At 53.3% G+C, this 23,595-nt stretch overlaps 4 protein-coding genes across 14 annotated transcripts in view; 2 read left to right on the forward strand and 2 right to left on the reverse strand.

Moving 5' to 3' along the window:
* Nucleotides 1–82: 82 nt before the first annotated feature.
* LOC104010612 (uncharacterized) lies at nucleotides 83–5,069 on the reverse strand. 2 transcript variants are annotated; one of them, XR_015700722.1, is made up of 3 exons: nucleotides 4,768–5,069; nucleotides 2,553–3,686; nucleotides 83–1,327 (listed from the first exon to the last, which is right to left on the reverse strand). XR_015700722.1 is itself a non-coding variant. In XM_087740502.1 (2 exons), the coding sequence occupies exon 2, from the start codon at nucleotides 3,651–3,653 to the stop codon at nucleotides 2,805–2,807; it is 849 nt and encodes a 282-aa protein (XP_087596628.1). In that variant the 5' UTR covers nucleotides 3,654–3,686; nucleotides 4,768–5,069; the 3' UTR covers nucleotides 83–2,804. The 2 variants fall into 2 exon arrangements, 1 of the variants encoding a protein (XP_087596628.1); XM_087740502.1 differs by having other exon boundaries at nucleotides 83–3,686.
* SCLY (selenocysteine lyase) lies at nucleotides 4,892–10,909 on the forward strand. 5 transcript variants are annotated; one of them, XM_087740495.1, is made up of 14 exons: nucleotides 4,953–5,025; nucleotides 5,586–5,671; nucleotides 5,745–5,857; nucleotides 5,960–6,060; nucleotides 6,220–6,376; nucleotides 6,733–6,860; nucleotides 6,971–7,135; nucleotides 7,493–7,599; nucleotides 7,944–7,980; nucleotides 8,356–8,439; nucleotides 8,605–8,707; nucleotides 8,890–8,965; nucleotides 9,637–9,828; nucleotides 10,644–10,909. In XM_087740495.1, the coding sequence occupies exons 2-13, from the start codon at nucleotides 5,622–5,624 to the stop codon at nucleotides 9,794–9,796; spliced, it is 1,281 nt and encodes a 426-aa protein (XP_087596621.1). In that variant the 5' UTR covers nucleotides 4,953–5,025; nucleotides 5,586–5,621; the 3' UTR covers nucleotides 9,797–9,828; nucleotides 10,644–10,909. The 5 variants fall into 5 exon arrangements, with proteins under 5 accessions (XP_087596626.1, XP_087596621.1, XP_087596623.1 ...); XM_087740500.1 differs by having other exon boundaries at nucleotides 4,892–5,025; nucleotides 9,637–10,909; XM_087740497.1 differs by having other exon boundaries at nucleotides 4,976–5,025; nucleotides 5,586–5,653; nucleotides 9,637–10,909.
* A 607-nt stretch (nucleotides 10,910–11,516) lies between these two features.
* Nucleotides 11,517–19,669, reverse strand: SLC35G2 (solute carrier family 35 member G2). The gene is made up of 3 exons (XM_087740501.1): nucleotides 19,445–19,669; nucleotides 14,506–14,577; nucleotides 11,517–13,306 (listed from the first exon to the last, which is right to left on the reverse strand). Exon 3 carries the CDS (start codon nucleotides 13,282–13,284, stop codon nucleotides 12,049–12,051), a length of 1,236 nt encoding a protein of 411 aa, XP_087596627.1. The 5' UTR covers nucleotides 13,285–13,306; nucleotides 14,506–14,577; nucleotides 19,445–19,669; the 3' UTR covers nucleotides 11,517–12,048.
* Nucleotides 18,415–23,595, forward strand: part of STAG1 (STAG1 cohesin complex component) — a 205,442-nt gene continuing 200,261 nt past the window's right edge. For 3 of the 6 annotated variants that reach the window (XM_087740482.1, XM_087740488.1, XM_087740489.1), the window contains exon 1: nucleotides 20,050–20,225. The gene's annotated coding sequence lies outside the window, so the exon portion shown is untranslated. Of the gene's footprint in view, nucleotides 19,074–20,049; nucleotides 20,226–21,153; nucleotides 22,173–23,595 lie in introns of those variants that run through there. The other 3 variants (XM_087740483.1, XM_087740486.1, XM_087740484.1) reach the window with 3 other exon arrangements.

Raw genomic sequence — 23,595 nt, forward strand, 5'->3', positions numbered from 1 at the left:
CGAGCTGAAGCAGAGAAGATTTATTTTAGCTTCAGTTTCCTCTTTCCTCCCCCTTTAGAAAGAAGAAACAAAAGTCCAGAGGTATGTTATATTAATTTATTTGGGACACACCAAAACAGGAAAGTCAACAACTGTTAACGTACAAAAGTACAGAATCCTGGGACAAGATTTACTGTCCTGATTAAAAAGGCACCATGGTCCCAAAGAAGAGTAATCAGAATACATCATTTAGAAATTTTCCCCCTGTTGCAGCAGAAACAGAGCCAGGCTTTGGCTCTATCCACAGTCAAACCCAGTTAAAAAAACAAATATGATTTAAATGCGATAAACACTGCTCAGCCTGTACAAGATGTCATGAAAATAAAGAATCACAGCCTAGATGATGGTCGGACTTTTTTTTTTTTTTGCTTCTTGTTTTTTTTTTTCTTTTTTAAAACAGCAAAGGTGACAAACCACTAAATGTATAACTGAGGAAGACAGCAGACTTCTGACGTCTTCAGCTTGACTTTCTGTAAGACACGTCAGTTAAACTGAAACTAGCAGGCTGAGTGTGGGGCTTCTGAATGAAATGTAATTCCCTGTGGTATACAGGAAGTCAGATTCGACAACCTTAAATTCCCTGAATCCCTGAAAATCATAAAGCACTATACAGCTGTGTTCCATATTCGAGCCAACCCTGGTGGATTTGCTTTACACACGAGCATTTATACTGTCAGCTATATTTGTAATACAAAGGGGGGTTTTACAGCAGTTATTAAAAAAAATTCTATTTCGGCGAGGTCCGAGCTTGGCTATATTCCCTGCTGAAACAGAGCTGCTGGTGTAAAAGCCCAGTGAGAGGCTCAAGTCCAGCACCTCAGGGCTGGAAGGCAAATAGTTTAAATGTGACATAATTTGCATGGGGAAGTCAGTGAAGCACGCCAGAGAGAGGAGGAGAGAGAGGGCTAAAAACTCTCAAGTGGCGGAGGCTGAAGGGTGTTGCAGAACGTGAATGCATGCTATTAAACCTGTAATGACACTACGAGTGATGCGGAATACACTGAGTTCACTAAATATTTTGGAGGAACTTACCATGAAGGACTTCTCAGAGACGCAGAATAAGGATCCCGGCAATTACTAACGAGCAAGGTCGCTGAGAAGCCGATGCATCGCTCGGAGCCAGACAGATCCGTCCAAAGGTGGAGGGATGGAGCGGAGGTACGCCGGAGCCTGCCTGAGCAGCAAGGCCGCCTCGTGCGCTCAGTAGCTATGCTGTGTCCCAGTCGGGCCAGCAGCTAATTTGTGTTTCATTCCTCCTTTGGCATAGGACTTCAAAGCAGTCCAAGAACTGATTCAGCAAAAGTAAAGGAACTGTCAAAATTATTCATACATGCATTTATTGTTAAAGGGAGCAAAAGCCAAAGAATGAAACAGCACGAGTTAATGTCAGTAAAATGATGTGCAGGACAGAGAGGAAAGAAACGGGGAAAAGCTGAGATACTGGAGTGGGGAAACCAACATTCACACTGAAAGGTAAATCTGAAAACCAGGCAAGTTTGCGCTCTTTCTACCAGAGAACCTCTGTGGACAAATAGAGACTTGGGGTTTTTAATTTTCAGTGTAGTCTGGCAAGGTTTGGGAATCTCACCAGACAGACCTCCAGCACTGGGTTTCACTGAAAGTTCAAGTCTCTCATCTTTAAAAACCAGTAAAGCAACTCCAACTAAAAACAGCAGATACCCTCGTACTGCAGGTATCTAAAATCACAGACACGTCACTGCTCAGGACGTACGTGGGCAAGAGGGTTACTCTTTGTTCGAACTCCGGGTGGAAACCCTGCTGGTCTGCGTGGACCTTGGCGGGCGGAAGAGCAAGCCCAGATTCAGGTGCCTTTTGCTGTAAATACCACAGCTACCCGCACCTGGGAAGGCTTTTTCTTCCCTATACCCTAAGAAGGCAGGATAACAGTTTATAAAATTCTTCCTATCTTAAAACTAAATAACACAATTTGCATCCTTCCCCCTATCTTACCCCTTTGGAAGATAAAACATTACCACTTCATTTAGGATTCACACCTCAGATCCTAGATTAGGGAGACTGTTAAAACTCATCCAATTATGGGAAGCTTTATCCTGATCAAGGAAATGTCATTAAAATAGAATCTAGAGTAAAACATTCGGAATCAACAATGCTTTTACAGCCAAAGCACTCAAATGTCTCCTGATCTCTCTCTCTCCCCCTCCTCAAGCAAGGGAGCAATCCGTTCACAAAACCACAGGGTGCCTCTCTGGGACTGGGTACTACAAGCTGAAAACCAGCTTCCTTCCTTGCAGAAATGCCAAATTCTGCTGAAGGGGGCCCAGCGCCTTTCACTTCCACCGAAACCAGCAGGAGTTAGGGCTTTTCAGCACACAAATTCTCTATTAACAACAAGTCCAAGTTATTTCCCTGCAGTAAACTTGAGTCCTGTTTCGTACTGTTAGGCCACCACTGGCTCAGAAATGGTGAGAGACTTCCAAAAACCCCCTGATGTAGACAGGACCTTGGAAGAAGAGGCTTATATGCTACGTAACCTTAGATCATCTGCTATGTTTGAGCCTTCGCATCATTAGCCGCTGACTGCTTATCCTTCCAAATTCACTTGTTTTAGTCCTTGCCGCTGTTGTCGTCGTCCCGGTGCTCTTCCCCAGAGGCAGGTTGTTCCCGAGCTCTGGCTTGGGGATCTACAACAATCGCTTCCAATTGATGGTGGGATTTCAAACTTGCCTAACGTGTGCATTGCCACCTCGTACTCCAGCAGCTCTGCCTGCCGACCGCGGCATGCGCTAGCAGTTTTTGACCTTCTCCACAGTCTCGTAGAACCCAGGCCTAACCCTCCTGATGCTCATCCGTATATGCTGGCACTCCAGGGGCATGGCGGCGCTCGCAGGAGCTGTGGTGCACCGGCGCTTCCTTCTGCCCCGCAGCGAAAAGGCTGGGGCCCCGCCATTCTCCTCCTCTGCAGGGTAGGATTCATCCACACTCGTGCCTTCGTCTGATTGCTCATCACTTTTGTATTTCATTTCCTTCGCTTTGTTTCCTTCCTTCTCCTCCTTGGCGAGTTTTCTGAAGTGCTCCAGACATTGTATCTTTTGTCTTCTTTCCATCATCTTCAATTCTTGCTTGTCTGTGAAGTCTTCATAGTACATTTTTCTTTCGCTTCTTTGATCTTCAAGAAATTTCCACTCGATGCTCGTCATTTTTATTCCACTGTATTCCTCCAGTTTATTTCTTGTCTGTGTGTCTGTACAAAATACATCAAAGAGCTTCTCCGAACTCTCATTGAATTTGTCTGCTCGCTCAGTAAAAGCCTGGTTCTGTCTTTGCTTTCTGGTCTGATACAATCTGGTAAACTCCTCGTACATTTTGAGGATAAGTTTCTTTATATTTTGGGTGGCGATGGTGTGCAAGTTGCAAACCAACCAGTGCTCTTGCAGGTGCTCAGCGAGCAGCTGGGCCGCATCCTCTTTGGACCGCTGGGCCTGGCCAGCTCTTTTGGGCTGCAATAAATACAGCATGTTCTGAACCACATCCTTCTTGGTTGGCAGTATTCCCTGGGTGAAACCCGACGACTCTACATATTCAACAGTCCCCAGAGTCTTCCGTGCTCTCACCTCGGTATCCAGTGATTCCATCACTGCTCGTTTATCTCGTAGTTATGACATAATCTGAAAGATGTGGGGGAAAAAAAAAAAGGAGTACGTCAAACTAAGCTTTTATTTTTTTTTTCCTGCTGCAAAAATATACAGATGAGAAAATGTGCTCAGACCAATAAGATCTGGGATTTTACGGTGTACTCCGCTGCTGTTGGACGGCTGCTGTGTTAGCCCAGCCCATTTAAACATCTGCACGTCGAGACTATCTCGCTCCTCTGTGCGGTTCTTAAAGCCTAATACGGGGTGTTTGTTTACGTTCATTAGCTATAATTGGGTTTTGGACTTCATGTTGTAAATTACAGCAAACCAAGGCCGCCTAGGGCACCGGACTCCGGGCCGGCGCGCGAGGACAGGCGCGCCTCGATGCCGGCCACGCCGCGGTGCCGCACGGTTTCTCCCGCCCCGGTACGGGGCTGCCTGGAACGGGGGAGCTCGTTTCCCCGGCGGCTCCCCTCACCTTGCTCCCTCCCCGGGAGCGGCCCCGAAACACCGGCTCGCCCTCCGGGTGCCCTCCGCCCCTCCCTGCCCCCCAACGGAGACACCGAGGCCTCGGCTGAGGATTACTCATGGCAGCCCGCTGAGGCCCTGCCTGGGCCCGGCCTGCCCCGCAGCATGACTGGCACGTTTCCCGGCCGCGCAGGCGGCGCCGGCCCGAGCGGCACCGCAGCGGCACCGCAGCCCGCAAGCCCTCCTCGGCCCCTCCGCCCGCCGCCGCCCCGGCCGCGGGGTGTCGGAGGAGCCGCCAGGCCCGGGTCCGCCGAGGACAACAAGGCCCGCCGCGGGCCCCGGGCAGGCCCCGCGGGCCTCCCGCCGCCCCGGCCCCCACCCCGGCCGGCGACTCCCGGAGGCGGGGCGCCCCGGGGCTGCGGGTCCACTACCGGGGGAGCGGGGCCGGGGCCGCCCCCCGCCTCGCCGCGGCCCGGGGCCCCCCGCGGCGCTGAGTCACGGCGCGGTGCCGGGAGGGCCCCGGGCGCCGCCCGCCCGCCCGCCCGCCCCGCCTGAGGCCTCCTGCGGGCCGCGGGCCCCGGGCGGGGGTCGGCGGCGCCTGACGCGCCCTGCCCCCGGCCCGGCCCCTCCCCTCCCCGGGGCTCACCGCCATCTTGGAGGGGGGTCTGCGGAGCCTGCGCAGGAAGGAGCGGGGGGACCAGGCCGAGGTTGCCGCCGCCATCTTGGAGAGGGGCAGCGCCGCGGCGGCTCCCGCCCGCCCTCTCCCGGAAGGGCCGCCCCCGCCCCTCGCGTCGGGAGGGTGCGCGCCGGAAGTGCGCCACGCCTCGCGCCTGCCCCTTCCGCCCGGCGCGGCGGCAGCGGCCGCGGGATTGGCCGCGCGGGGAGGAAGGAGCGGCGCGTGAGGGTGAGCGCGCGGGGGTGTCGCGGCGCCGGCACCCCCCCACCCCGCGCGCCGGCGGACCCGGCGCCCCCTGGCGGGGGGGAGGAGGGGTCCCGCGCGGACCCCCGGGCGGAGCCGATTGGCTGCGGCGCTGGTGCCGCCTGCCGGCGACCAATGGGAGCCTGGCGGGCTCGGGGTGCGCCGGCCAATGGGCGGGCGAGTGCGGGCCGCGAGGATGACGGGAGCTGATTGGCCGCTGCCCAGGCGGCGGGGAGTGGATTGGAGGGCGGTCGGGCGTCACGGCGGCGGGGAAGGGAGGGAGGAGGGAGCTGATTGGCGCGTGCTATTATTGTGGGGCAGAGGAGAGGGAGCTGATTGGTTTTTGCCGTGATGGGGGGAAGGAGGGAGGGAGCTGATTGGTGGACACAACGGCGGTGGGGCAGACAGGAGGGAGCTGATTGGTGGGCGCTATGGCAGTGGGGCAGGCCAGGGGGAGCTGACTGGTGGTGCCGGGGTGGTGGGGCAGGCTGGGCACTGCCTGGGCCCGCCGTGGGCACCCACGTGTCTGTTCCCCGCGGTGTCAGGCCGGTGGCGGCAGCGGGACGGCGACGGTGACGGCAATGGGTGCCGGGACGGAGCCAGCAGAGGCGCGGTGCGAGGCGTCGGAGGGGTGAGACCCCATCTTGCCCCGTCCCCCCCTCCCCGCACCCTGGCCCCCCTCACCTGCTGCCTGCCCCACACAGGAGCATCTACCTGGACCACAACGCCACCACCCCCCTGGCCCCCGAGGTGGCCCAGGCTGTGCACGACGCCATGTGCCAGGCCTGGGGCAACCCCAGCAGCTCCCACCCTGCAGGTAGGAACCAGGGGGAGCTGCCATGTTGGCTCCCTGCTGCTGCCGAGCTGAGCCCCGTGGCCGTGGGAGCCTGTGGCGGAGCTGCCGGGTCTCGTCCTGCAGGCAGGAAGGCGAAGGAGCTCATCAGCAGTGCTCGGGAGAGCCTGGCGAGGATGGTGGGAGGCCGGCTGGAGGACATCGTCTTTACCTCGGGGGGCACAGAGGTGGGAGCGGCCATGATCTCTGTGCAGGGTGGTGACCCCCCTTCCCAGGTGCCCCTGCCCGCCACCTCCTCTCAAGCAAGTGGCGATGAGGAGGGTGGGGACAAAGGGCACTGTGCTCCTCCTGGGCCTTCATTTTCCCCTCTACCTTCCTCTCTTCAGGCAAACAACATGGTGATCCACGCCGCCTGCAGGCACTTCCGCGAAAGCCAGGCCAGGCCAGGGGACAGCTGGGGGACACCGCACATCGTGACGTCGAGTGTGGAGCACGACTCCATCCGCCTGCCACTGGAGCAGCTGGTGAAGGAGGGCCTGGTGGGTGAGTGGCAGAGGGACCGCAGGGGACAGGCTGGGGACATCTGGCTGCAGACTGGGGTTTGTGGGGGGGGGGCTTTTCTCTGCTGGTGTTTTTGTGGAGGAGGGTGGGGACCTGCTCGCTCTGTGATGTTCCTCTTTCTCCCTGCAAAGGGCCCTGACTCCCCACATGGTGCCCCCATTCCCTCAAGCTGGGTGCATTACCCTGTTGGCATCCAAGGCCAGCCCCAGGAGCTGCTGTGCTCTCTGCCTGCGTGCCAGCTGCCTGCACAGCTCTCCTGCCTGCTTGCTGGGGTGCAGGCAGCCCTGGGTGTTGTTGGGCTTCCCAGCAAACCTCAGGGCTTGTTTCTTGGCTTGCAGAAGCCACCTTTGTGGCTGTGTCCCCACGAAGCGGGCGGGCTGAGGTGGACGATGTCCTCGCTGCCATCCGGCTGACCACCTGCCTGGTTTCCATCATGTTGGCCAATAACGAGACTGGGGTCATCATGGTGAGTCTGTGGGCAGCCAGTGGGACAGGGTGGGGACATCCTCACAAAAAGGTGCTTGATAAGGGAGAGCAGATGATCCCTGGGATGCAGACCCTCTTCCCTCCCGCCAGCCTGTCGCGGAGCTGAGCCAGCGCATCCATGCCCTCAATGAGCGGAGATCAGCGGAGGGGCTGCCCAGGATCCTGTTGCACACGGATGCAGCGCAGATGATTGGCAAGGGGCGCGTGGATGTGCAGGAGCTGGGGGTGGACTACCTCACCATCGTGGGACACAAGGTATGGCCCTCTTCACGTGGCCCAGCTGCTGTTTGCTCTCTAAGACATCTCTATTGGGGTGCCAGAGAGACTTGGAGTGCCCCTCATAGCTTGATATCTCATCAGTGGCCAAAGTTTTCCTGCTGGATGGTGCCCTGAACACAATCTTCAGCTGGGTGACAAGGCTCCTGCAAGTCAGGGGGACCTGTCTGCAAAGGGGAGCAGGAGGAGGCCAAGGGCAGGGGACAGCTCTGCAGCGGCCTGTGGATGTGAGACAGGCAGGGGTTAGCACTGGAGGGCACTCGGATTGGGGCAGGAGTACAGGAAAGGGACACCTGGCAGTGTCCCCGAGGTCACTGTGGCTGTTTCTCCTTGCAGTTCTACGGCCCACGGATTGGTGCGCTGTACGTGCGCGGCCCCGGCACCACCACCCCGCTGCACCCCATGCTCTTTGGAGGGGGGCAGGAGAGGAGTTTCCGGCCAGGGTAAGGTGGCTAGGTGGTGGCCTGGAGAGCTGGGCCTCGGGCTGGTGGCCAAACCACGCATGGCTACTTAGTCCGAGCTGAGCTGGCAGCTGTGTCACCTGCCAGCCCCGGGGTGGGCAGCCCTGCGTCGGGAGATGGATCCATGCATGGGAACTGCGGGAGCCTGGTGTGCAGGCTTTGCCGCAGGAGGAACCACAGGGTAGAACCGTCCCCTTCCCAGCCACCTCAGAGAGGTGTTCAGGATCCCCTGGCAGTGGTGAGGGGTCCCATGTGGGGAATGTCTGTGCCCTGAGGTTGGGTGTCTGGTCCAGAGAAATAACTCACTGCTCCCTCTTCCCTTCCAGCACCGAGAACACCCCAATGATCGCCGGCCTCGGCCAGGTGAGTCAGTGATGGTCACGGGTGAATAGTTCCCTAGGGGTGCTGCCTGACAGAGCCAGCACGGAGACAGCCACTTCATTAGAAGTAACAAACTCAGGGTGCGGGAGGGTGGGCGAACTACTGGGAAAGGAGATGGGGCTTTCTGGTGCTGGTCAAAAGAGGTGCTTCGGAGCACTTGCTGCAGGCTTTGCAGGCCTGGCAGTGGGCAGTCACACAGCTCATGTGCTGCAAGGCACCGAGAGGCTGTTGGGGGATGCAGGGGACCTGGCAATTGCAGAGACTGTTCCCGGGCTGGACTCCCATGCTAGGGGGCCGTGCACGGAGGGAGGTGTTGGGGGGTCGCTAATGGAGCCTCTTTGGGTTTTCTCTCCTCAGGCTGCAGAGTTAGTGAGCAAGAACTGGGAGGCCTACGAGGCTCATATGCGGGATGTTCGGGATTACCTGGAGGCCAGGCTGGAGGTGAGCAGACCTAGTTCCTGTTTGTATCTCCCCTCCCGGGGTCTCAGCCTGCAGAGTGCGGGGCCTGGAGCCAGGGTGGGTATGTCCCTCTGGCCCTGCCACCTCCTCATCAGGACAGAGCTGCTCATGATCCCAGAGCAGTTCACAGCCCTCTGATTTCTCCAGGCCTCCTTTGGGAAGCAGAGGATCCACTTCAACAGCCACTTTATGGGCTCCAAGCGACTCTGCAACACCTCAAATTTCTCCATCCTTGGCCCAGGCCTTCAAGGTAGCTCTCACCCCACCGCTGTCCCATGATGGTGCTCATGGAGCCAAGCATCTGCCCTGCACAGCACCCTGCGGCTGGAGACCGGTGGGCGCTTGGCCGTGGCTTGGGCAGGGAGATGAGGCATGCAGCAGCCCTCAGAGACAGCCTGGGCGCTGGGAGACCTACGCTTGTGTGTGCTGCAGGGCGAAGGGTGCTGTCCCACTGCAAGATGCTTCTCGCCAGCGTTGGGGCTGCCTGCCACTCTGAGAAAGGGGATCGGTAAGGAGCCAGCTTTGCCAGGGCCAGGGTGTCTTTCCAGAGGAGAGTGTGTGAGAGGGAGGGAGGGAAATAGGACAGGGAATGGGACCGTGAGTGGCTGTGGGCAGCGTCACCTGGAGCAAAGAGGGTGCAGAGCTTTCCAGAGGGGCTGAAGGGCTGCGAAGGAGGTTATTGCAGGAGACACGGCTGAAATGCTTGACTGCTGCTTGGAAGGACTTTGTCCCTCCTGGCTTTGGTGATCCAGCTGAGCTTGGAGGTACTCTTCAATGCCTGGCACTGCCAGAAGAGAGTCTGCCTTACGTCCGTGTGTGCTTGGCTCACCTGCTGAAGCCCAATTTGGGTCTCCAGTGGGCTCCTTCAGGGGTGTGTGGGGACAGCAGGTGCTTTTGGCCTGGTTTAGACCAATGCCCTGTAGACATGGCAGAACTGCCAACCCATGGGGACACGGGAGAGATTCTTCCTTGGAGGGGAACAGCCAGATCCACCATAGGGCAACAAGCCTAGTGGGAGTGGGTGCCTTTGGAAAGTGAGCAGGGTGCTGTGCACGAGACAGGTTTTTCTGGAGTGCATCTGCAGATGTGCTGCCTCTTATGGCTTGGTGAAGCTTTCTGGTGATGGCTGTGCTTCCTCGGCCTTTGAGTTAAACCCACTCACCCCTGTGTTTGTTTCAGGCCCTCCTCGATTCTGCTCAGCTGTGGGATCCCCTATGACGTGGCGCAGAACGCCTTGCGGCTGAGCGTGGGGCGAGATACCACCCGGGCAGACGTGGACCTGGTTGTGCAGGACCTCCTGCAGGCTGTGGCACAGCTGGACCAGGACCAAGCACTGTAGACCCTGGGAATTGCTCTGCGGCCATCACCCAGGTTCTCGGGATGGGATCGTGCCCCTGTTTGGCCCTGGGTGCTGGCTGCCTGTGTCAGTTTGGGTTCAGGTTTTGGCAGGATTAGTTTTGTGCCTGATGCCTAAGGTGAACTGACCCAGCTTGCAGTTTGTGATCATGGATCAGACATTGGGGAAGTGGCGGCTGGTGGTGGCAGGAGGAGGAAGTGGGATCACAGGTTTCGGCAGCAATGTGCTCTTCGCTCTGCTTAGACGTATATCAGCTCACGCTCACAGGGATCACGGCGGGGCTGGCATGGCTCTGCAGCACGTGCGGCTCGAGCAGAGAAGGTAGTGCAGGTACTGGAGGCAGCAGGGAAGCTGTGCCGAGGAGGGGGCTTTGCTGCTTTGGGGCTGGGGCAGCTCATCAAGAACTTGCTCAGGACTCTGTCATTCCCACTGCACAGTGCAGGCGTTCTGGGAGTCTCCCTGTCAGGTACTCCTTGCTTGCCAGCACATACCCAGCTGGCTGCATGCATGTTGGCATGATGGAGTCTCAAAGCTCGACTCCCTGCAGAGCGTAACAGGCATGGAAGCCATAGGAGATGGAGCCTTTTGCCCTGGTTGCTTTCCACAAAGGAAGCTTTCCCGCTGTCTTATCACAGAGGAGGAAAGACCATCTGCCCCAGAGGGAAACAAGGAGTTGATAGAAGAACAGCAAGATTCTGGGCTGGGAACTGGCCTGCCCCGGCCAGGGCCCTAAGCTACCAAAGGGTTTTTTGGCTGGGAAGGTGCGGGGCATGGCTTTCCCTGCACTGCATGGCATTACCTGCTCCCCTTCCTCCTGTCCTTCCTACAGTGGGCAGAGCTCCTCTTGCCGACTCCATGTGCTCCTAAAGGAAACAGAGCTGTCGGGGCAGCCGTAACTGTGCCAGCACCCGAGGAAACATTTCTTCCCTGCGTGGCCCAGGTGGTCGCTCTCATCACTGACACAGGAGGACACCAGCATCACACGGATTAGGAGCGTTGCCGACTGGGCTGACTGATGTTGGGGAACCTGGTCTCCCTGGATGTTCATAGGAATAAAAGTGATTGCTGCTGCTGTGGCTTTTTCCCCAAGTAAAATGTATTTTCTGTGGTGTTTTACACGGGGGAAGCTGGACTGGTTGGGGTCATCTGAGCAATGCCTTTTCCCTCAGAAAATGCTCGTGTCCCAGAACAGAGGCACAGTCCGCTGGAGCGGGGAGGTGCCTGCTGGTCCTGGTTGGCAGGGAGCCCATGGACACAGATTCTTAGACACTGGTCTTTCTCTTTACTAGCCATACCTTAGCGCGGCCAGGAATACTATTTGGAACCATAAAACCCTGGGGCTTTTTGTAAATCTAATTTCGAACTGAAGTGTTAGGACCCAAGCACACTGACTTAAAGTCACTGGATACCGGTCAGGCTGTTCAGTGTTACCGCTGCTGCTCACACCTCAATCTCAAATGCCATCTTTTCTTTTTCCTTTTTTTCTCCCTTGCATAATAGTCAAAACCTCTTTTAGAAAAAGCAGTTCCACAGAAAGAATATTGCTCTGTTTCAGGGGTAGATCTTTTATCTATCCGGGACCTTATAGTTCTTGGGGACCTTTCTTTCACAGCTGTGGCACAACTGGAGATCCAGGTTTTGGGGTGCTCTTTCCCCCACAGGAGGTCTGGGCTTCCTGCATTGATTCGGACAGAAATTTAAGCACAGAGCACAAAAAGCTTTACTGAGTTATTCTTTATACACACAGGAAAAGCAAGTTTTAACCACAGAAATATTAGCATTACTTCATTTAGCCAAAGCATAAGTGTTACAGAGGACATGAATACTCTGGTTGACCATTTAAATGGTTTTACTGTTAATTTTCCTACTACCACACTGCACAGGAATGAGAGTCACTAGCAAATTCCTCTGTCTCTGTATTGCCTTATCTAGGGAAGGTGAGGAAGAACATGCCTATGACTTGGCCTGCACTTCTGTCGGGCAGGCTGTGCTTCCGCTCACGCACCCTACGTGCTGGAGACAAGTAGCCTTTTCTCGTATGACACAAGGTCAGTGGTTGTACGCACTAGAACAAATTCACCTGTCGTGGAAGTCTGGAAATACCAACATTGCTACATCAGCTGTGAATTTAAACAGTAAAGAGAGGACCTGGCCACTACGCTAGAACACCACAGAGTTGAAATATGTTACTTTCACGTGGTCACATAGCCAGAATTGGATGGCAAAACCACAATTCATTTAATGGAAGAATCCACAATCTCCTGATAATCTTGTCTTCCTAAATTCTTCCAGGACAGTTTATAACATGCAAGGAAAAAAACACTAACCAAAATAACCGCTCCCCCAACAAGATCATAAGCACCTGGGAAGATCCGCAGCACGACAAGCTGCAGGACCATGGCGATGACGATCTCCAGGTGCTGCACGGTGCTGACCAAGGCGGGGTGGAACTTGCTCAGGGCGTAGTAGACCCCCAGGAAGGCTGCTGTGGAGCACAGGCAGATGGCAAGGAGATAGCTCCAGGTTTCTCCATCCAGTGGGACGATTGGCTCTTGAAGTAAGAACATGGTGGATGCTCCCCACACTGTTCCCGTCCAACTAAAGGTGAATAGTGCCATCCACATGCTGATGTTATCTTTGATTGACCGATAGACTATCATGGAGAGAGCAGTGGTCAAACCTGCCATAACGGTCATGGTATAGCCAAAAGCTTCCTTCCAGGTGCTCAGCAAAGAGTTTTCCTCCTTAACAATGTTGGGGATCATGACCAGACAAACGCCAAACACGCTGCCAACTACAGTAATTATGTCTATGTAAGCCATTCCCTCATCTATGAGTAAAAAAGCCAAAATGGCACTGAACACTGTGGTGGTAGCCCTCCACATAATGGTCCCATTGCTGGGGGGAACTATAGAGAAGGAGGTATAAGCACAGGTAATAGAGATAACATTGCAGACCCCATAGAAGAAGAGCCGGAGCCTGTAGCCTTTGGGGCCAAAGGGAGGCTCATGGTAATAACACACAACAGTAATGGACAGCACCTGTAAGACTGAACGGATGAAAATTAACTCTAGGGATGGCACTTTGGAACGATCAGAAATTAATCTTGTAATTAGAGCCACACATCCGTGAGCCACGGCAGATCCAAAAAGGACTACCCACGTTTTCCTCGACTGCAGTGTATTTCCTTCAGGAAAATGCTGGGATTGCCCGATCTCATCGGGTTTTGGCAGTTGTGCTGGCTGAAGCTTGGTGTCTATTGTACCAAAATAGGTCCTTTCTCTCTTTTTCCCATCATTCAGCAGTCTTTTCTTAGGATTATCCTCCATAAATACTCCAGTATCTTCATTAACATCCTCATATCCCTCTTCTCCTGGCTGGGGATAGTGAGAAGTGTATTTCACTGTTACTGTGTTGGGATGAATTTTCACTCGCTTTTTGACTGGGTATTTTTGGGAAGACACATCCATTTCTTCAGAGAAATGTCCTGGTCTTAAGAAGAACATGGAGAAGCAGTGTTATTTTTGTTTAATCAATAGTGAGAGATTCATTAGTATGTGAACGCTGTTAGTGTTTACAAGCTATTTTTATCAACCAAGTCCAAGTACTAGTAGATTGTTCTTCGTTTTGCTTTAATTTTCTGGTGAGTTACTGCTAAATACCGTTGATAGTCAGGCCATTTGGATCTCCTTAAAAGCCAACCGTGGAACTTAATTTTAGTCACTAGTTTTTGAAAATGACATATATTCTCATTATGTATGGTGCATATAATGCATTCTAGTATATTCTTATTCTAATGAGAAAGTTCTCTTGCTAAGCTTTTTGCACAATAAATACCCTGTAATTATGAATTACACTTATTGTTAATTGCTTGCTAATGTTATAAGGTTATGGAAGAAATTTGGCTGGAGGAGATGATTGCCTTGTTTCTAAACTGACAGAGAGCAACACAGGGAAATAGGGAGTATCCCTGAGCAAGTCAGCACAGTTAGCATATGAATAAACAACACATTTTTGAACAATACTTTGACAGTGTTAAAAATTCTTTCTTTTCACATCCTTTTATTTCCAGTGATTGATTTTGCAACAGATTTGTTCTTCAAATCTGATTTTTTTTTTTAATGGGGAAAATTTACAAGGGCTGATCCAGACTACTAACCAGACCTTCCTGTGGCAGACATTTAAAAACCACAGCAACAAAACCACCACCCTTCTATCTCCTATTGAAGGTCCATTTCACACTACACAAGCGGTGTGAGCTCTCTCCTCGGTGCCCTGATTCATGCATGCCACCATGATGCGTGGCAACACGCATGGCACTGCACGTGTCACAACGGCGGCATCAGCCTCCCCAAACAAGCAAGCAATCCCTTCACGCACCCAGCCTCTGCCAGCACAAACGCTGCTTGGCCTCCGCTGTCACAGGTGCGTGCAGCCTGCCCACAGGGAGCCCACCCGTGGCCTTCATTCCCTCCAGCGTTCCACTGAGCATGCCATCGCTGTCTCCAGGCCCAGCGTGACAGCACTAGGTCACTTTAATTCAGGCATGGGGATGTCACTGAGATGACTTCGTTTCTGCAGCACCCTCCACCATCTGCGCCAAGAGCCCTTCCAAATGAAGTGGCAGCAGGAGAGATGCAAGCTTCCCTGCCTTCTATTTGCCCCAGCAAATAAACACATGCAGACCTTACCTGCAACTGAGAGATTTAATTCCAAGCCAGAAGGGGAAAACCTCTTGGTCGTCTACATCTTTGTCTAGGTGTCTAAACAGAAACAGTAGATGCTCTCAGATACCAAATAGAAAAGGTTACAATCATCGCAGCACGGAAAGTAATGCCCAAGGGAGGCATGAAACATTCTGCTTGTTTTTCAAAGCTGAAAATGTGAGCAGCACTAGCATGCCTCTGAGGCCACGCTCCTTGGGAACTGGCAACCCTGGTGCATCATTACGAAAAAAACATCACCGCAAAACCCAAAAAACTTCAGATGGAGAGAAAGCAATCATTGTCATCTTGCCAAAACCACTCCTCAGCCATCTCTCAGAATTATTGATGGAACTAATCCAAAGAACAAGTGCTGGTTTTGTGAGCGTAAGGTTCCTACAGCTTAATAAGAAAATTCACCATCCTGTGCCCGCTGTCCTGCCTCACCAGCGCTGCAGAGGAGAGGATGCCCAGGAGGACCCATCCTCCCGATCCGGTCATCCATCCCCGTGAGCCGAGCCCAGCCCTGCAGGCAGCAGCAGTTTGGCCTCTGCAGTGTCAGCAGGGGATGGGTATGGGCAACCCTGCGGTCCTTGTCCACAGGGAGTACAGAAGCACCGGAGCAGGTCAGTCCTGGAGGTGCAAGACCACAGCCGGGTGGACAGTCAGGCTGAGCAGCATGATGGTGGTTTGTCAGGGAGACCACAGATCAAAAGGCAATGTAAAAGTAGACACAATAACTCTTCACAGAAATACTTCAAAAATATTGTGGCCAGGTTCAGCCTCTGCATTTTCGCCATCCGTAATCTGTGACAGCTGAGCACTGCCTGTGTCTCCTGGCAAAAATAATTTATATAAGAATGGAACATTCTTCCTTTTTCCTCACAGGCTGAGCGTTTATCGAAGCCCCTGCTACACCCAAGCTAAGCTGTAGCCTACTTCTTGCAGGAAGAGCGAATCCCTGGTAGGGATGGTTACGAATGGGAGTGGGGAGAGGGGCAGGCACCGAATCCCAGCTCTGGCGGAAGGCAGCAGCACCAGTTTGGACCAGCACAAGTAAGCGAGGTATCTGGGGCACCACCTTACTGTTGCCTTGGCAGACAGACTACGCTCCCAGCCCTGAGATACCTCACTGAAGCAGAGATCGGTAGATGTTACAGGGTCTGAGGACAAGAAACACCCTTGTCTATGCAGGAGACCTCGCGCTAGCTCTCCTGTTCACATTTCTGCTGCCAACCCATTTTCAGCAGAGCTCAGCTGAAAAAACAAAGCGTACCCAGTATGCCCCTAAATGGTGGGGGAGTACTCCAGAGTGCCCATTAATGTACAGTTTAAACACTGCAAGAAACTTGAGAAGAAACAGCTGAAATGCCAAGGAGAGCAAATAAAGAGGGTAAGAGCTGGGTATCAGCTGTACTAGTGGGCAGTTCAAACAACCCATCAAACATTTAAAACAGCCTACCAGAAATCTACCCCAGTCTCACCTGCTACTTGCACCTTTTCTTCAGATAAGTTGTTCATTTCAGATTCTTTCAATATGCAAATGCAAAATGCACTGAATGAGCCCAGGAAGGCAGTGATTTTCACAAGCACAGCTTTTCTTACCTAACATTTTCATTGTCATAAATTCACAATTCTGCCTTGCTCTCCCCACGTCTTAAAAAAATTAAGACCTTCTTGATTTAAGGCACAATATATGGATCGGGAATAAAATAAGTGGGAGGAAAAGACGACAAAAGGTGCACAACAGGCATTATTATTAGAGTGACAGTGGATCTAGCCTGCATAAACACAGTCATTTCATTAAAAAGCAGCTGAGTGCATGCTGCAACTACTGGTTCAGGAAAACAAAACCAAAATAACTGATTTTTTTTTTACCATTAGCATACAATGGTAACTTTCTTGCTTCCTGAGTTTAGATCACATTTTCTTCCAACAAATATAGAAAAGGGTATAGAAGAAGAGACAAAATGCAGTTGCAAATTTAGTAGTGGACCTGTGTAATGTATTCACAGATCTCTCTGGAGGAAAACAATAGACCATGAGCACGTAGCTCAAAATGGCTGTCCTATACAGACGCCGTACTCCCTCCAGTATGCTTCAGCACTAAGAATGCTAACAGTTCGAAGGTCTGGAAAGCGGAAGGGCAAACACACGAGAAATGAGAATGGCAGGAGATGAGAAGTAACAAAGAACAAAAAATAACGGAGTGCTTAACCCAAAATTTCATTTTCTCTACTAAATATTGAGTATATGACAAATGTTATGCCAACTCTCACACAGTATGTTTATTTGTAGTCTTTGGTGACCTTGCTTTTCTTAACCAGCGAGAACTTCAATGGAGACTGAGATTAGTGCATATCCCAAATCCATTGTTTGTCCCAGACACAAATTTAAAATAAATGGAAATGAGCACAGCCTATGCAGAAAACTTGCTACTTCTATTTCTGCCTTTTGTGGAGATCATGTGAAGTTTTTATTTTTCTTCGTATCTGGAAACATAAAATGGTTTATTTGCATTTTCTATGAAAAACATAATTTGATTTTGAATCGAGTTTAATACAAGGCTGAGGATTAAGCACTATGCAAAATTCTCATCTTATATAACAAAACAAGCATTCCCAATCCAAACAACAACCTGGGACACCCATTTAAGTTACCAGCTCATGGAAATCACCGACTGCCAAAGCGTGAACCCCATTTTCCCATGGGTGAACAAATAATCACAATGGAATCAATAAATGTCACAAATCATCACTAGAATCCAGACCATGATTTCTTTTAGAAGGAAAAAACCCCAACTACTCCCCCTCCCCCCCCAATCACTACACATGTGCTGATTAGCAAGGTCGAAATAGGTGATTACATGCCACTTGACTACTGGGGAGTGGGCTGAGCTCTTCTTGCCGTGCCTGAAGGAATTAAGGCTTTGAGGTCTGACCGGTGATTCTAACCACCAATTTTCAATAAAATCACAGAAAAACAGTCTCATCTTCTGCCAGATCGGTCAAAATCAGTCAGCCAACTGAAATGTTATTACAAAAGATTTGCAGACGTGGCAATTGCAGTCCTTACGAAGTCGAAAATGAGAAGTCAGCTACCCCCATGCTCTGAAAGGCAGGCCGCGCAGAGATGTTCCTTTGCCTCTTCTGTGGAAAATCCCCCGGATCCCGACCAGGTTAGACTGAGATTACCAGAAGGCTGTAAGCAATCTCTACAGGGTAACTACAGACTAACAATTTTCCCTGAATATTACACGTACGAAAGACCCACTCCATCCCTACAAACCCACGTAACCGACTGAACTTGTGCCACCTTCACTAAGCACTTCCGTGCACAGTGCACTGACTTCTCACCACGCAGGTCTTTCTTTTGATACCTTATCAGGTGCAGGAAAATCTCCTAAATTCCTGTTTCAGCACCATTAAACCACCTTAACCTCGCTGGAGATTCTTCGGTGCTTGATAATTCAAGCAACTGCTTATGCCAAGGGATCCACACACATGTGATATCTGACTAGCTAACACGTGAACCGAGGGGGAAGAAAAGGCAACATAAGGTGCACAGCAGGCAATTAAATGTTGGTATCGCTGAAACAGCCTACAATTCTGCTACGCTTTTAAACTATTTGATAAGGTGCATGCTGGAAAATCAGAGTACCTTTATCTTTTTAGCCAGATGGTCTGAGTATATAAATCAATTTTATTGGAAATATATGCAAAGAAACTCAAGTCTTTATTAAAATTTAATGAATAATAAAAGGTACTTAAGAAAATGAAAGAGCAATTATATGAAAGGAGTTTTTAGTACTTCAGCGTAAGAGCAAACATTATACACAAACTAACAAACCAGTATCCCATGTCTTCAAATTAATCGAGTCACGTCCAACAGCACTGCCTAAGGGAAGAGCCAGTACACGCTTCACAGAATTCAAATACAAACCCTACACTTAAGCCCTGCAACTTGTCAGTACATTCCTGATAATATTTTGCTACCCAAAAAACAACTCGTATTTGTGCTAGCTCGCTAAAGCTGCCACATGCAATTTCAGTGGGATTCTATGTGACACCTTTAATTTCCCTTGCTTTCACTAACCTGTTCTCTTCCTGTATAAGGGCTCCAAATGCATCTGGTTGCATGTACTTTTCTTTAATTTCTGCATTCATGTCTGTTGCCTGCTGCAACTACTACCTCTGCAGCAGCAATACTTGCAATTAAGTGATTTTGGAAGAAGAGCCACTTCGCCTGCAAACTTCCCATTCCAAAAACCCTAATCGGAACAAGCCCCTTTAGATTGCAATTCCAGGCATGGGGGAAAGAATGGAGAATACATCAACACTTAAATATAGTCTCCTACAGCATACGAAAATAGCTTGGCTAGATATAAAAAAGGCCTTAAATGGTACATTACAACGGGCTGAAATAGAGCACAAGAAGACACGTTCGGGTTTACTAGAACAGATTACAGGTTAAGATTTATTTAAAGCTTACTGCTTTTGATCTTCTCCCAACAAATTGCATAAAACCCGGCAAGGCAGCAAGCTGGTGCGTGTGAGGTGAGTGCAGAAGGGCTTACGGGGACAGCTGGGTGAAAAACAGCGAGACAGGGCTCCCGAGTTTTACACAGAGGACGGCGCAAGTCGCGATGGCAGCTATCGCGTTTGCACCACCAGAGAGGACACCTCGCAGAGGAAGCGGGGCATCTCGAAGGCGAACCCGGGCAGCAGGTCCAGTGGGGCTTACAAACCCCTCAGAGGGAGCAGCAGCCCCGCGCGGTGGCCAGGGCAGGTCCGGCGCCTGGGCTGGCAGGGAGGCGGGCGAAGGGCTGCTGCTGCTCGGGCTCCTTCCCCGCCAGGCCCTTCGCTCGCCGCCGCCTCGGCAGCCCCCCCGGTGCGAGACTCGCCCGCTCCTGCTCCGAAACACTTACCGGTGCCGAAACACCCGCCCGCCGCCGCTGCCTCAGGCCTCCGCGCCCTCAGCGGCCGCTCCCATGCCGGGAGGCCGCCGGCCCCCCCTCAGCCCACGGGCCGCATCGCCGAGACCCCGGCCCAGGCGAGCCGCCGCGGAGAGGCCGCCCCCCCGCCGCCCGGGCGGGCGCGCAGGGCAGAGCGCAGCACCGAGCGCTCCGCACGCCTCACGGAGCCCGGGACCGCCCCCCCAACCCAACCCGGCCCGGCCCGGCCCGGCCCGGCCCGGCCCTGCCTGCCCCTCCCGGGCTCTGTCGCGACAGACGCCCGCCTCAGGCGTGCACCCCCCCGTCACCCTGGCGACGCCCCGCCCCCTCAGCAGCGGCAGCGGCCCTAACGGCCGCCTTCCCCCCGCCGCGGCCGCGCGCGGGCAGCCGCGGCGGGGCGCATGCGCGGCGTTTTCGCGCGAAAGACGTTTGCGGCGCCCGCGTGCCGCGCGCCGGGCGGGGCCGCCCCGACCTGCGGCGCCCCCCCATCCCCGCGCGGCGGCGGCGGCGGCAGCGGGCGGGCAGTGGCGGCGCGCGGGCGCCAGGGGGCGCTGGGGGTCCGGCGCGCGGCGGCGGCTGCGCCATTGGCGGGTCGGAAATGCCGCCAGATGGCGGTTTAGGATTGCGGCCCCGGTGAGCGCGGCCCCCGCCAGCGCCGCCGCCCCGGCCCCGGCCCGCACCCGCCCGGACCCCGCACGCCAGCCGCTCCTCAGGCTCCCGGGGTGCCGCCCGGCCCGGCGCGGCGCGGCCAGAGGTGAGCGGCGAGCGGGGGAGGGAGGGCGCTGAGGCGCCGATCCAAGATGGAGGCGCGAGGGGCGGGGGCAGCGGGCCGGGGCCGCTCGCTCGCTCGCTCGGTCTCCGCGGCGGCCGGGCCGGGAGCGGGCGCTGCCCGTGCGAGGAGAGAGGAGAAGGGGAGGGGAGGGAAGAGGAGGCGGCGCGGGGCGGGGCGGCTCCTGCCGGAGCAACGGGTCCCCCGGGCGCGGCGCTCTTCGCCGCCATCTCATTGTCCCCGCCGGGGCTGCCGGGGGCGCCGGGCCGAGCTCGGCGGCCTCTCCCGCTGCCGGGCCTGCGCCCCGCTCCGGGCGGCGGCGGCGCTCCCGCTGCGCGGCCCAGGGCCGCGGGGGCGGGGGCGGCCCGGGCGGCGGCGGCGGCGGGGGATGCTCGGGCGGAGCGGGGGTGGCGCTTCCGCCGCGCGGGGCTCGGTGGCGGCGGCGGCGGCCCCCGGCCGGCCCGGGAGGCGGCGGCGGAGTTGGTGCTGTGGCCGCGGGGAGGGAAAGTTGCGGGAGCCGGTGGGCTGCCCGGTTCGGCCCGGCCCGGCCCGTCACCTCGGCCGGGCCCGGCCCGGGGGAGGGCGGCGGGAGCGCCCGGGCCGCCCCAGCGCCGCCGGCGTCTGGCTGGCGTCCGCGGGGGGAACAGGCGGGGCTGGGGGGGGCACAGAGCGGGGGGAGTGTGGGGCTGGAGCCCCGGAGCCGGGGACCCCCGGCCCGCTGCTCCTGTTGCTCGTCCCCAAGTTGTTAGTGCGGCGGCACTGGGGCGAGGGGAGAGCGGTGGGGCGGGCAGGGGGCGGGAGGCCGCTCCTTGGCTTGCAAAGGGGAGGCAGAGCCGTGCCCGATGGTGTTTCCCCGACTTTTGGGGTGGGAGAAGCAGGGTGCTGAGCCCGAGGTGGCTGGTGGGTAGGCTGGACTGTCTGGTGGTACTGGAGCTGGGAAGCATGGCTCCGGGGGGAAGCCAAGCGTAGGCAATGCCCTCTGACCAGTGCTGGGAGGTGGGAAGAGGGAGAGACACCAAGCTGGGGTCCTGAGCTGTTGGACAGCAAAAATAGCACGGGTTTTGCTTGGTAGGAAGAATTCTGTGATGTGTGCTGGTGACTTTGGTGACTGGCCTACGCTGGGAAGTGGTGGGCAGCCGCACTGGGCTTTCCGTGTGTTCCTGGGGTGGTGTGGGGAGTGTGAACAGTTGTTGGGATGAAGCGTGACTTGGAAGGAAGAAGACAGTAGTAGTATCCATAGAGCAGTGTAAAGGGATGTGACTGCCAATATCAGTGTCAAAAACTTAGTTTCTGGGAAGACAGTGGGAGTTTAATTAAACTAAATTGAGCCGCTTTATAAGTATTGGTGATTTCAGTTGTGTTCTACACAATTTTGTGGTACTTGTAGCTCTGCAGAGTTAGTCTAGTAATAACATTTATTAAGTTATTGAGGAACAAAAAGCCTTCTCCGGATCACACTATTAATGCAACTCTTCTGAAATTGTGTCATGTGTTTGGTATGACGGACGACATTAATGTCGGGATTCAGACATCTTAAGACTTGCTTAACTTTTCCATGTTATTACACTAGCGATAGGGGTGGTATGGGAGAAGGATTAGTCCAGACTTTCTGGATCCAAAGCAGTTTTGCCTTGTCTAGTGAGGCTTTTTTGTTCATCTGTAGATAACAAGGTCACTCAAAGAGCGTTTCTACAGTATAATCCTTCAATCCATGAAGAAATCACTGAACCATAAGGCAATATATACCTTGTCTGTTGAAAGGTGTCCTGACTATAGGAAGAAGTTTGTACTTTGTGGAACTAGAGGCCAGTTTACTCTTTCTTTCTGACTCAACTGTGATGAATTTTTGGTGTATAGCCTGAGAAAGCACACACAGTGGGTGCAGAGGTTTTTGAAATGGCAAGCCAACCCATGATGCAGCAGGATTTCCTGGTGAGCAGGAGCAGAGGGGCTAACTCCAGGATTATGATTAATCTGATAGCATGTAATTTTTACTGGCTGCTCAACATAGAGTGTTCAGTTGAAATTCTGGGTTGCTACTGCTGATGGACACCCTTGTGGGTTTAGAGCAGCTGGAGCGGGTGGTGGAAAATGGTATTTTTCTGAAGCTGAATGAACAGTTACTGCCAGCTGGGGAGGTTCAAAGTACCTCTTCAACAAACCTGGCGTTTAAGGACTGGAGCACGTGACAGTTGGAAGCTCACAGTCTCTGATGGTTCCTAACATTTTACAAACGTGCTGAAATTGATAAATTCACTATGAGAGACAGCATTTATGGCCAAACGTCCACACACAATATGAAGTTGTGAGGGCAGCTGAAACCCTGGTATTAGAGCTTTGTGACTGGGGTCTCCAAGCTTTTTGGCTACCGTCTCTGTCCATCGCCTGCCTTTCGTATTGTGCAAATTTTCATGTGACGTGTACTGAAACTGCAGTGCACCTTTTGATAGCTGAGAAGGTTTATGAACGTTGAATATTTGGATGCATTGACAAAATGAGTTACTCAGGATGTTCAGAAACTCAACAAGTGAATATCTTTGGTTTGAAAGAACCCTTTCATAGAGAAGAATATGTACCTCAAGTTTGCTCTGGTGACTTTGGATTCTCTCCTTTCTTTCCCTTTGTTGCAAAGATTTGCCCTGATAGAAGGTGGCTAAACATTGGCATTTTAAATATCATTTTAGTAGGTGAGTGAACCTGTAGAATTGCAAGGATGCAGTGGGAGAGAAATGCTTAATTGTCATGACTTTCTAAGAAAATTCATTTATTGTGATAAGAACATGTCTATCATAACATTTGTAAATTGATTTCTGGTAAAATGCACAAAAGTCTCAAACACCCTGCTGAAAATTTGAAAGTGCTACTTCTGTAGTTAATGCAAGACATATTGAGACCAGTGAACTTGTCTTATCCACTTAAGTTGTGTGGGAATGGTAAAGAGTAAATTTGGATGCAGTGCTATTGAGTGGGTGGTTGGCCTCTGAGAGATCTGGCTCTCCCCATTCTGCACCTTGAAGTGCCCAAGTGTTCAGGTCAGGCTCTGGCTTCTGATGCTTGGAGTCAAAACCAGAAGGTGGTACTGAAGTCTGGCGCCAAGATAAGGTTGCGCCTTATCTAAATCTGATGTACTGGCTTTGGGATTTGAAATGTCAACCAAAATCTGTAAGATAGTTTTGGCATTTTACTCGTGGTCACTCGTATTTACCACGTGGAGCTCTGAAACTATCCCGCTGCAAATTACTATCTACTCTTGCTTGCAGTGCTACTGTGTTCGCTTGTTTGGCTAAAAATAGACGGGAGTAGAGTTGGTTTTCTTTCTTGAAAGAGAAATCCTACAAAGTTTGAGTTCACCTGC

Source organism: Nipponia nippon, unplaced genomic scaffold, assembly GCF_047370975.1.
Source record: "Nipponia nippon isolate SJK-2023a ecotype South Korea unplaced genomic scaffold, ASM4737097v1 scaffold_7, whole genome shotgun sequence".
Lineage (NCBI taxonomy): Eukaryota > Metazoa > Chordata > Aves > Pelecaniformes > Threskiornithidae > Nipponia > Nipponia nippon.